Here is a 13,697-nt window from a genome sequence, read left to right as displayed (position 1 = left end):
AACCCCCGGCCGAATTCTTGAAATATCTTCGATGTCATTAGTGCACATATACTTCCAGGCCACTATTTTATGAAAGCCACTTTATCATGAGAAGTATCGATAACCGGACAAATATGTCATTCTTTAAGAGGATCCCTCAGTCACTCGCTTAAAAAGTGTATATTTTTAATTTCCCTTCGTTTTTTATATAAAGTTGACCGTCCCTGGTTTTGTCTTTGTGCGTACTTTAGTCGCGTGGAAGAATTTTGCAATTTTATAAAGCCAATTTCGAATTTAATACAAACTACGAATTGAAAATTTTAAATATAAATTTTTTTATTAGACTTCTGAGTGTTTTAAGCGTGAAAATTTTCCGCTATGCAACTTATCCTGGTATTATTTTGTGCAGAAAAGGCAATAAAAAGAATTACAAGCGCAAAAACTAGATTTGCGACTGTGTCGGTAAAAAAGATGGCTGAGGGATCCTCTTAACGAGCTTCAATTACACCGTTCTTTTCGTTGGAGGAATCGCAGTCAAATGATAAATCTAAAGCCAGTGTCAGACTACGGATTGAAAATATTAAGATTAAAGATGCCTTTACATGAAAGCGTCGAGTGTCGAGCGTTAAAGCGTCAAACACGTGCGCAGGAATCTAAACCTGCAGATTTCAGCCTCTTGACGCTAATAAAATGGCTATTGATATAAGTTCAATAAATGTATCACAGGAGTAACGTTGAAATGTATAGTTATGCCTTATATACAATAATAGATATTATTATTAGATAATATATTATAGAATTTTCCAACTAACAGCGTACTATCTAAGTCAATCAGTGGATTATCACTGAAAACAGTGAATATTTACTGATTCACTGAATTATTCAGTGCTATATTTATAACTGTTTTCAGTGATAATGCACTGATTAACTTTTAGAATGTATATTAGAATCCTAACGAAGACCTTCCAAACACTGGGAGAGATTGCACGATAGAAACCGCGTCTTTCTGCAAATATTAACATCCAAAACGTCTTCTTCCTTTTATGTTTAATTTGCAGTTATTAAAACTGCTGCAGTTATCTCCACGCTGTTCTGTTAGCGATACTGCTGATCGATAGCGGTACTATATTTTGAAAGCCTATACTCAATAAAGAGAGTAGAGTTAATTGCAGCAGTCCAATAATTGCAAATGTAATAAAATAAAACAATAAAAGGGAAAATAAGCTTTGAATGTTTATAACAATATTTGCAGAAAAACACGTATTCTATCACGCAATATTTCCCAGTGTTTGAAAGATCTTTGCTAGGATTCTAATATACACTGCTAATCATATAAAATTCTATAAAAAAAATAATAAATATATTATCCAATATCTATAATATTATGTAATGAATAACTGTATGTATATTTTCAATGTTATTACCCCTACAATCTTTATTGAACTTTTGCCAATAGCTATTTTATTAGCGTCAAGACGCTAAAATCTGCGTGTTGAGATTCCTGCGTGAAAGTGCTGCGCGCGTGTTTAACGCTTGACGCTCGACGCTTCCATGTAAAGGGCACACCTCAAGATTGGATTGAAATTTGACTAATTAGACCCAAATTCACTAAACTTGAGATTAGTAATGATTAATCAAATTTCAATCCAATCCCTTATCTGTAGTGTAATACAGGCTTAAGCGCGGCAGAGAGAAAAACGCGGGCTGCAATTAGCAATTTATGGCCTTTTTCAATTGCAAAGGTTGCAAAGTTGCTGTACGATGCGTTATTGCCGCAAATTGGTCATCTCGAGAACACATCACGGTAATTCGTAATAAATAATGACGAGTTCGATGTGGAGGGAGAGAGAGAGGATCCGACGAAGGTCGAAATCGGACATGCCCCGCGGATATGCTCGCGTGTGAGAACCGCTGAACCTCGGCGACAGCCTTGATTCGATGAGCAAAGAGAGAACCGAACGAGAAAGAAAGAGACGAAGCTAGCACGTGCTCGGCAGATGGGAGGTTGCATCGCGAGATGATATTCCGAACGAAATGGGAATACCGCTGCAACTACCGAAGAAACGGACCCCTTTGTCCTTCGCCAGGGCCAATTCTCTCGCGAGAAAGACCGCCGTTGTTCTTCCGTAGCTGCGTAATGGACATTTTAATGCCCAACCCCGGGATCGCGCTTCCCGCTGCAGAGATTCGACCTTGATGGTAGACTCTACGGTGTTTCCACGGCTACCGCGATTACGCCTTTACAACCCACTCGGCGTTGTTAAAAAGGAAACTCTCGTACATTTGTATATTTTCTAGGTACAAATCGGTTGATTTGTCTCTGTATCAATTGTGCCATTTGTTAATAACTCGTGTGTACAATTCGTGTCAAGATAAATATTCAATCGCGCAACTTATCCAAATTTTCATGGCAAACCAGCACTGACCTACGACCATGAGTGTGAATTCGAAGCCCTTCTTCACGGCCTTCCTGTACACCTGATTGGGGAGATTCGCGAAGCCGACGTAGCCGTCGAGTTCTTTGGGTTTGGTGGGCGGTGTGGGTCGCGCATGGTGCAGCAGACTGGTCTCCTTGTTGCTGTCCTCTTTGGAGGAAATCGTGGTACGTGCCGATTCGCGCCTGTTGCTGTCTTCCGAGGCGTCGTTCGGGATTGTCGTCGCCGCTGCGGACGGCAGCCGCGACTTCGCATTGAGCCCGCTCAGGGCTCCGCTGGAATACACCGGCGCCGTGTTTGGAGACGTGAGGCTGCTAGCCGTCGTGGCGTTTGCTGTCGACGAATTGTTCACCTGAGACCCAGGTACCTGCGTCGGTGGCTGCGGCGGCGGTACCGATGGCACTGACGGCGACGAAATTATACCTGTGCCATCACTTTTGAAGAATAGCTCACGTTTAGTCTGGATCTGCAAAAAAATAAAGGAACAATCGATAATTTCATACCTATCGCACTTATTGGACATTTACCTATTCGATTCTTCAGAATCTTAACGAATGTCTATTAATGGTTTTGTACAATTTTGATATACAAAGTGTCCCACAACTCGCGACCGCAATTTTAGTGATATACTGATTGTGAGCCATAAATGTAAGATGAAAATCCTAATACGAAAATGTCGAGGCTATACAGTTTTCTCAATTTTCCTTTCCGAGTCGGTTGAGTGCGAATTAGGACGAGACGTGGCTGCGTTTCATGATTTCAAAACTTGCCACTTCGCAGGAGAGGCCGGCATTGTTCCGTGATTGTTGCCAGCAAATACCCTGGCAATTCCGCGCGTTACTTCGACCGTGAAGTGCTCGTACGAGAAACGCGCGTGTAAACTCGCGAAAAAGCGCTATGAGCCGATAAGATCGCATCGCCACGCCGAGGAGAAGCGATCGATACGCCAGCCCTGACGGCGGTAGTAGCTTCCGCTACCGCAGTCTTATACACTTCCGACCGGAAGTGGTCGGAGTACTGAACATCGACCGTTATTCGAAGGACAGCCAAGTTGCCGCAATGACCAGCGAGAAAGAACGATCTTTTTCTTCATAGGCCAACTTTGAAACGTGAGGTTGAAAAGATTATATTCGAGAATGTGAAAAAAGAAACATTTATCCATTGTATTACAGTTTGCGTTTCGTTATTAGAGCAACTTTTGCAAGCCTGTATCTATATATTATCATTTGATACACTTGGGTGAATGGGTCAATTTACAAATGTGTAAATAAGTAAATAAATTTATATATATATTTATTTTTATTTTGTAATCATATTTATATTTAAATATCAATGTGCAATATTTATGTGCCAAAAAGAAATAGAATTGATTATAATGAAAGAGAATCAAATTCTTTTAAATAAACTTAACTCGGCAAATATCTCCCATGAGAGTTCCTTGTTGTTTATCCAATTATTAAAATATGTCCAAATCTTTGTTGAGTGCCATTAAATGTTTCAGTTGCCTTACGTAATTAGGAGAGGCGATTGGCCGTCTAAGTAGCGATCGCTTAGCGTTTCGAGACGTATAAGGAAACGCTACAGGAAACCGCGGTACGCCACGCGTTCCGTTACACTTGGACGCCGATCGTGGAATACGAATGAATCAGATAATACGAGTGCACACGCGGCGACTCGTAAACACAGCGTGCGTAAGGTCAAGGCGGAGAAAAGACCGTCGTCCGTCTCCGTCGCGTCATTAACTTTCCGCTAATGAATCACCAGTTCAACAGCCACCTCCGCTTTGCTCACTGTGCGTCTGAATTTTTACCAAGTCGTCGTTAACTGGACCAAAATTACACGGCTAACTACTCCTCTTCACTAAAGCCAACGGCACACGATACTAGTTTTCCCTACTGAATCGCTTACGAGAATCAATAAGGATGCAGAGTTTAAAGCCAACGGTACACGATACTGTTTTTTTTCTACTGGATCACCTACGAGAGCCCCAATCAGGGTTTAGCTTTAAGTCACCTGATCTAAAACTCTGCGTCTTGATTGGCTCTCGTAAGCGGTCCAGTAGAAAAAATAGTACCGCGTGCCGTTGGCTTTAAATCAAGTGACTTAAGGCTAAAGCCAACGGCACGCGATACTATTTTTCCTATTGGATTGCTTACGTGAACCACTAAGGATGCAGAGTTTTAGATCAGATGACTCAAGACTGAATCTTGACTGGCTCTCGTAAGCAATCCAGTAGGCAAAATAGTATCGTGTGCCGTTGGCTTAAGCCGGCTGTTTTGCTCTTACCTAAATATAGAGCTTTATAACCATGGTGTAAAGATACAAGGTGAAACATTGCGCATGTAACCAATTTTTTAGGCAAACTGTTCATTGGTTCTTCCTGCGTTCAGCCGCAATCATTTGCAGTTTGAAGTTTGGGGCAAATTTCTGATTGGTCAATTCGGTAGTTCGGGCCACTTCTGATTGGTTGACATTGCGCATCCACCAGATTGCTTCACCTTGTATCTTTACACCATGTTTTTGTAACCACTACTTCGGAGCAGGTAGTGACAGAGATGAATTTTGCACAGGAAGGTTCTTCCCTCTTCCGGGCGAAATCTCACGCGTTTAAGAAACCTAGGTCGAATTGGCAGGATTATCGCGCCGAATACGAGACGTGTAATCCCGATGGATATGAGGAAAGATTCTCGCCCCCTCGAGGCGCTTATCGGGACGCCGCACCCGACGCAATCGTTCCGTCGAGTCAACGTACGAACGATTGCGCTTGAAAAGCATTTCAGGCGGGGGAGCGGAGAAGGCAAGCAAATGGAGCGCAGTATGCTGCGGTTTAAAGCGCTGCAGCTTTGTTGCAGCCGGATAAATCTTTAGCCGCTGGCGCGAGATTTATCCGTCGCGAAGTTAAAGCGACTGATATCTCCGGCGAGTCCCTTGGTAATTCGACCATCAAATGTATATAAATAATAAATAAAAATGTCATCGTATTACGTAATAGTGCTTCGCCTGTCGATAAGAGACAGCGAAACGAAATCGACCGCTATTTTTAGACTTGACCAGACGTAAGGATGGAATTTGGGAAATCTGTCGCACGCGATGTCTTGCAGGTTCGCTTGTCTTCCCCGAAAATCTACAACGAGCGCACTTAATAAGCTCCGGAAAGAAACAGTGTTGTCGCATCCATCTCTTTCAAAGAGTTTCACCAACAGTATAATTGTTAATTGTTATTTGCTTTCGATGTCCAGAATCAATCGTTGGATTAGCGTGCGTTGATTGCAGACTGGACTCCGAAAGCTGGCTCCTGTGCACACGTCGCTTGTAGTTATTGTTTTTCGTCGTTGTTGAGAAACAATGGCATGGTGCATTGGAACTCCCTTCTGGAAGGGTGCGACGGCCCTACTGCTGTTTATACCGCTCGGTGTTACCTCTCTCGCGTATACAAAGTGACTCTGGGAACCGACGAGAGACCATACGATCCGCGTACAACAACAGAAAACCGGTCCACTGCGCGCGATGCGGCATCATTCCGGCAATGTAAAGTTTGCGGCTGTTACGAGCCTTCTTTTGGAGAACGGCAGTGTCTTTCGCAAAGAACGTGCGAAAAAGAGAGAGAGAGAAAGGAGAAAAATTACGATGACCCGATTCTGCATCGAGTTGCATACGAACATATTCCTCGGTAGGAAACGCGAAGAACTCGCCAAGAAGAAAGCCTTAACTGTAATGAAGTGTTAACAAACTATAATCTTGAGTAAGTCTTTGGAACGCATGTTTACCTTATTTAAAAGTTATGTGTAAATTAAGTTTAAGAAGACAGCCACGCCTTTACACGGTTGCGCGATACAATATAAAGTGCCCAGAGTGAAGTTGGTCTTGATAAATCAATATTTCCCTAAATTGCGGGAATTGTAGGATCGCCAAGTCTGAGTTCAAAGAGTAATGGCCACTTCGACTAAACTCTGGTTAAATCGACAATTAACTTTCAGTGTTACCAACGGTATTTCTGCTATTAAGAGGTTCTTCTCTTTCTTTCTGCATAATGTGTATTTATTCGTCATTTTGGCAACTGTATTGGCTGAGTTAATCAATGATTAAATTAACCAGAGTTTGGTCGAAATGGTCTTAGATATAAAAGCTTTTACACATCATAAAAAGGCAACTGTGACTCCGAGGCATCTTAATTTCTCCGCGTGCAAGTAAGACGGGAGCTTTAAACCTTTGCAAACAGGGTTCTCGCATAAAAATACGTGCTCTTTCCTCGACTACCGCCGTAATCTCGATCGTCATTATCATTGGCTACGTTATCTTCGAACGCGCGACCTACACAGTGTTTCTCCCCTTCCCTCCCCCTTCACCTTCGTGCCCAAGTTTAGTTCCCAGGCTTGGGAACCCCTGACGTAGGTCAATACTCTCTCTTAGCGAGGTTTACCACCACCGCCACCGGGTGGCGAGTCATCGTCGTCGTGGTGACTCGATTAAATCGATTTCGTGGAAAATGCATCCGCGAGCGCGCTTTTGTCTCCCTAAGCTCCTCTCGAGTGCGAACGCGATCAAGCCCTCTCGTACGGAAAGGAGTCCGCTCTGCCTCCTTTCATCTTCTTCCGAGTTTCTGCCGGCTGGATTACTGCGTCGCGCCGCGTCGCTCTTGATGATCGTCCGCCGGCGAATGAACTTTCACCTTAACGACCGCGTTACGTACGCGCCGCGCCGCACCGTGGCACGTGCTTGCTCCGTTTTCGATGCGCGAGAAGGACAGCGTGGCGAACAAAGATTTTTTTTTCTGCGCAAAGCACCGTGGGAAAGGAGACAGATACGGTAACAAGCGCAGCTCTCATTAACGAATTCCTTTTGATGAAAGTTTCATCGGGATCTAATAAGTACACTCGTTATAATTTTTAATAAGCTGGTATACAAATACGTGCGGAATGTACGCGATCTACCGTGTTTCACCATGTGCTTCCGGCGAATTGTTCATCAAGCACCACTTATACAGGGTGTTCTGTAATATCCACCTCACCTCTTATTTACGGAAAGAGCGGACTAGACTGGGTCGAAAAGTTTTCTACCATTTCGCAATTTTCGCAATAGTTAACGAGTTATTGATTATTAAAAATCGCTGTCTTAGCCCGGACTACCGCCCAATTCAAACGCACGGTGAGATGCGGCCGTCGCACGATTGGCGTTGCTAGGCGCGCGGGGAGTTGTTTATGACACCCGGCACGGCTACGTATAATAAACAACTCTCCGCGCGCCTAGCAATGCCAATCGTGCGACGGCCACATCTCGCCGTGCGTTTGAATTGGGCGGTAGGTCGGGCTGAGACAGCGATTTTTAATAATCAATAACTCGTTAACTATTGCGAAAATTGCAAAATGGTAGAGGACTTTTCGACTCAGTCTAGTTTGCCATAAATAAGAGGTGAACCGGGTATTGCATATCACCCTGTATATTTCAAATAATTATACTTTTATTAAACGCTCGACATTATTTGAAATTAATTAGTCGCCCGGGGGGGGGGGGAAAGGGAATTACGGCAACGTTCCTGCGACAACGATTCGCTGAACTATTCTTTTAATAGCAAGGTTGCTATTACAGGCGCGGAAATGCGTAAGCAAATGTTAATTGTTAAGCGGCAACAACATGTGATCGCACTTGAGCGAAGATGATAAACGATAACACCTACATTTTTAATACCTACGCCAAGGCCTACGCTGATACGCGACATGCGTCAGACTAAATTATATCGTGCACAAGTCGTAGCCCTGATATCATAATTCGCTATTTATCCCAAAAACAAATAATTATATACGATATGTTAAAATATTCGACCAAAAACAAGTGAGATTTCTGCAATTTCGCTTCTATTAGGGGTTCTAGTCTTTTTTTCATTATTTTAAAGTCAAATAATTCCCTGCCTTTTTGAGTATTTGTAAGGTTCATACCAAAGTATCGGAAACGTCATATTTTACGATTTAACGGTGCACACAACCTTACAAAATAACAGTAAACATGATGAGCGACGAAAAGCTTTATACTCGACACTGCATTCAGCAAACCCTCTTTAACTGAGAAGTTCTCCCGTACACAGCGTACTCATCTGAAGCTTCCAGATTATTATTTATTCCGGTCGATGCAGCATGCTTTAGCTAGACAGCGCTTTCAAGATGTGAAAAATACGAAAATGATTCGACGATTTCAAATCAATGTCTTTTTTTTCGCAACAAAATTCGAAAACCAAAAAGATGACGAAAGGTTATATGTAACGAGGGAAAATAGTTTGAAGATTGTAGTACTTATATGTAAATAAAAAAACAATTAAAAAGTTAAAACTTTTGCCCCTAATATATAATCCTCCTCTCAAATAACATGTCTCGTCGGCGCATGTAGAAAGGAAATCGCGTAAATTTCGCTGCGTTATAGAGATTACTCGGGTAAGGGGAAATGTAGGTCCGCGTCCACAGTTTGCATAATAGACGCACTCATAAAGTTCCAGCGAACGGCTTCCTCTTTCTCTCTAGCTGCCAAGTTTGCCATTTTAATATTAATGAGGCAAGCTGACGATTCGATCGCGTGGAGCCTCCTCTCCAAGTGCCCTTTTATTAACCGCAGAATTATCGCGTCGACCTCTTGTGGTATCGATTGGACTTTTAAGGTAGTTGATGTTAATCAATCATTCAACCTTTACGAAGAGAGCCGTATTGGTTTCGCAGCTGTACGACATTGAATCGTTGAATGTTCTCCAAAATTAGATGAATTTGTTCCGCGAGTTCTCGAGAAACTAACCCGAGCGAACGTAGCTTTATCATGATGAAAGAAAGTGTTTTTCGTGAAAAGGAATCGAGGAGATAGAAACAGCACTTTTTGGATTGTCCTCTCATGTTTTGCATGACTGTTCGTTAAGAGTTTACTAGTTTTACGGGCAATCTCTGGAAAGAGTATTTAACGAGTGAAACGATCAGACGTCGTCGGATAAACGACAGCGTACAAATTGCAACGCGGATTCGCTCACAAAAACATCTTGGTTGAATCTTCCGGCTCGTGAGATACGAGACACGAGAGAACGACGCGGAAGCGGAAGAGACGGATTTACGTTCTCATTGGCGGCAACTTAGGCCCCATTACGCTTAAGAGTTCATCATTTGCATCAATTATCGTCTCCGTCTATTCCTCTCTTTCTCTGTCGGGCATGCGGCACGGCGTGGCGCAACGCGACAACGCTCATGAAGAATTCAACGCCCGGTTCCGTACGAGAATAAACGCTCGATGCCGTAAATCTGGGCCACCGCGGCCGACAGTCGCGATTCGATTCATTATACGATACCGCTGACGGATGAGGGAGCGCGTATTCCGCAGTAAAAGCAACTGACGACAGCCGTTATCGAGTCGCGATGATTTGATTACATGCATGTCGAAAGGATATATTAAGCCCGTGTCATACTACGTAGATGCAGATAGCAAATCGTGGATACGAATTTAGCCAATCGGACGAGATAGCTTCGTATCCGATTGGCCGAATTCCGATCTGCAATCTCAATCCTACGACAACTAGAGACAGGAGACCGATCTTCATAAATGGAAAATGAGGTCGAAATCTGAACATCTATTAGTACCATGGTATAACTAGTATGTTCATTCTCTGTTGGCCCTTTGATCTTTTCGGTCTCGATAACGGTATTCCGCCGTCTCTTTGGCTTAAATCCAGCGGCGTATGTATGTGTGTGTATACTCATCAAAACTACAATACCATACATACAACAATTGTCTTATTGATTAGGTCCCAGAAATGGCGATTTGCAAAAGGGATCGACGCAAAACCGAACAAAAGACGGAGTGAACATACCAGTTATACCATAGTATAACTAGTAGGTCCAGTCCGTCATTTGTTTCGTTTTGCGCATCCGACATTGCAGACCAATAAGAGAAAAGTTGTATGTGCGGTAGTGTGGCTTTGACGAGTACGTACAAACACACATCGCTGGATCCTGCCCGAGTGCATGGCGGAATACCACGTGATTGGGACCGCAAAGATCAAAGGGGCCGACAGAGAGTGGACCTGCTAGTTATACTATGGTTATACTATGTTGGTACCAAATGGTGGCGCCGGCGACGATTACGTACCGAAATATATTCTATATATTTTACACTCTTGATGCAGACTAAGGTCAAAGTTCACCGTACACATATTGTTCTCAAAAATGAAGATACACTTTTTTCAGACAACACGTATATCTAAAAAATGTCTACGTCTTTTAGGCATACGTGCTACCTGGGTTATAATGGGATAGCTATTGCTTTTCTAAAATACAACTACTTACAAGTCGCATTTAAAGTTACGCCAGTATGTAAAAGTAGCCAGCTGTAAGTGGGCAAGTTTGGAACTGATAATATGAACTTCTTCGGCACAGTTTGATGGCTTTAATCACATCTAGTTCGGTCTCCTCGTTCGAGTCTTCATACTAAGCCGATCCGAACAGTGTAACACCGGCTTTAGAGAAGCTACAGTGAGAAATCAAGAGACCGACCGTGTACCTTTACGCGAGTATGCAAGTTGAGAGGCACTTAGATTATTGGATCTCAATAACGGCTAATCCGATCGACTTCTAAGTAGGCTCAATCAATAGCTTGGGTGCGATTTAATAAAAGTGTTTTTATTTTTTGCCTACGTGCCCTATGAGCAGAGACATCGCGAAGATGAACGTGTCGAAAAAGAGATGAAAGAAACATCAGCACCAACTTTTTTAAATAAACAATAATGTCGTGAATCAAGACCGATTTGTATCCAATAATTAAATTAGAAAAGGCCATCGTTTAATAACATATTTATTTGTATTAATTTGTTTGTATTATATTTTTATTCAATAAGTATTAAAAATTTGTCTCATTAATATTAAAGATCATCTCCTTTATTTCTTTCGGTAAACTCTTAAGCTCGATTGTTTAAATATAATATTTTCATATAAAAAATAATAAAGTATGTTGTTTGTATAAATATCCATTTTAGTTGGCGCAATTTGTTGATATAAAGGATAGAAAGTACCTAGTTATTTGAAGATAATCAAAAGTATAAAATAATAGACAGGAAAAATGATATGCGGAACCTAAGAATTAAAAAAAGAAAAGATCAGAAAGAAATAGATAACAGTTCGTCGTTCGAGGGCGACCGACGGAAAAAGGAAGCGCATAATCTCAGGAATACAAATCCATTAATTGTCGAAGGGACGATAAATTCCGCTTAGATTTCAGACGAGTTCACTTTTACAAGACTCGGAATTGAATAAGCCGCGCAGAATGCGCTTGAGACCGAAAGTAATTCGCGAATCATTGCCGGACAATGCTGCTTCGGCGAACGACATACTCGTACAATTACGTAACAGTAACACAGTTCAAAATAATGCAGTTCACTCGCTCGCTCACCTTTAAGCGATCGTTAACGCGTCGTACGTCCTGCACGTGTCCTCGGCCTGGGCACGAGGGGATAGACTTCTCCTTAATTAGCGCGCCCTTTCGAAAAGGGCTGCGCACGGCGCGAATTTCTATTATTGATTTCGCCACTATGGCCGTCAACGCGATTCCGTTCAATTTCGCTATTTTTATTCGCGACATTATTTCGCGTAATGTCGGTAATAACGATGACTGGGTTGTTTTATAAATGCCATTGAATTTTCTCTTAATTGCGACGTACAATATTAACCTTTAATTGCGTTGTTTCGTAATTAACTATCGCGCCCGGAGAATAAAAAGTGTGCGTACTATGTATAAGAAGCGCTTGTAATGGATATCATTGTGAAAAACCGCATGTTATAGTCTCTTTTCTATCTTTAATATTTAAAATTAAAAAGCTTCATAGTTTGCTTAGATAAAATTATGAAAACTTATTAATGTACAAAGTGTATTTAAGAACAAGTAGAAAAGACTTTTGTTAATAAACTTTCTTTAACTTTGAATAATAGTACAAGTTATTTGTATTATAAATTATAGCAATAATGGGGATACATGATTGTACTGTGTTTTAAGACTGACGATTTAAGTCGGCGCGCAGTTCTCGTTTTGAATACTGTTATCAATGTTAGACTGTTTACCGCGATAAATATTACTACATGCTACGGTGGTCGAACTGGTCAGACGTCCGTCTAGGGAGAAGAAGGTCCAGATTCAAACCCTGGCTGAGGTAATATTTTTCGTAATAAATTTAATATACGAATTATTTAGACACTAACATCCTGTCACCGCTCTTTAGTCTTTCTTTCGAATTTGCGTTTATCAAATGAGAGCTTTGTGAATTTTATTAATTTGTTGAATTATAGTAATTAAATTGTTTTATACGTGTGCAAGACGAAAAATTGTAGCACAAATATAAAGCATATGTCGACGCGAAATGCATTTAGTATCGAACTAAAAAACATTGTTTCACCGCAGAGAACAAAGTCGAACAGACTGTCGCAATAGGGAAAAAAATGTATAACTTTTCTGGATATCGGCAGGCTTGAATGGCACGATTGTTCAAACTCTTTTCGCAAGTAAGTGCGTGTTTCTCTTTTTCTCTCTCTTGGCATGGACTGCCAGTTTATCGCCGGAGGATATCGCCGTTCCTTCATTTGTAAAAATGTGTCAGAGCGATTAGACTTGACAAGAGCACGTCGACCATCCTCTTCAGGGTTGAGACGCTTGAACGATACTTTTATCATTGTGCGTGCCTTCACGCCTCATTACATTTCCCCCCTTTTACGTGTTTTTTCTTTTTCCTTTTCTTCCTGCCTATACTTTTTGTACGAGTCATTTTCATGACTGATAATTCTTACGGACACATACTCGAAAGTAATATACTATCATTTGTATAATTCTATATATTTTAATCAAGAGAATATCTCAAAGAGAAATTATCATTATGTCTTTTCAATTTTTAAACAATTTCAACATATACCGACATATAGTATATGATCAGTAGGCATTGAGTAGGTATAGAACATTGTTATAAGTTTTGCAATGAATGGCGGTAGCAACGAACGCATAAGAGCGAAGAAATACTCCTCGCGATCTGAATGCGAAGCGTACACGCAGTTTGCTTTGTATGACTCATGAATTACAGCGTATTTCGATCGAGGGTGAAGCCCACGATTTAGCACCCCCGAACATGAACTATTCCTCGGTCCGAAAAGCATCGCGAGGGAGGTTTGCTGTGTGTGTTGCTCGACAGTGATTTAAAAGTTGGTATTATCTCATGTACGCGATAAGTATTTGAAGAAAGTGTATGTTCAATTCTTATCACATTATAGAGAATTACACGGAAAAAAA

General features: G+C 41.6%; 1 protein-coding gene across 10 annotated transcripts in view; it reads right to left on the bottom strand.

Annotated features, from left to right (window-relative positions):
- LOC105565799 (septin-7) overlaps positions 1 to 13,697 on the bottom strand; it is a 51,154-nt gene that overhangs the window by 20,923 nt on the left and 16,534 nt on the right. For all 10 annotated transcript variants that reach the window (XM_012019295.1, XM_012019294.1, XM_012019293.1 and 7 more), the window contains one exon: positions 2,406 to 2,880. In XM_012019295.1, coding sequence (XP_011874685.1) covers positions 2,406 to 2,880 — 475 coding nt within the window. The remainder of the gene's footprint in view (positions 1 to 2,405; positions 2,881 to 13,697) is intronic.

Source organism: Vollenhovia emeryi, unplaced genomic scaffold (genome assembly GCF_000949405.1).
Source record: "Vollenhovia emeryi isolate VEMERY1.0 unplaced genomic scaffold, V.emery_V1.0 DF939149.1, whole genome shotgun sequence".
NCBI lineage: Eukaryota > Metazoa > Arthropoda > Insecta > Hymenoptera > Formicidae > Vollenhovia > Vollenhovia emeryi.
Note: the sequence above shows the minus strand (reverse complement) of the source record. Positions and strands in the feature narration are given on the sequence as shown.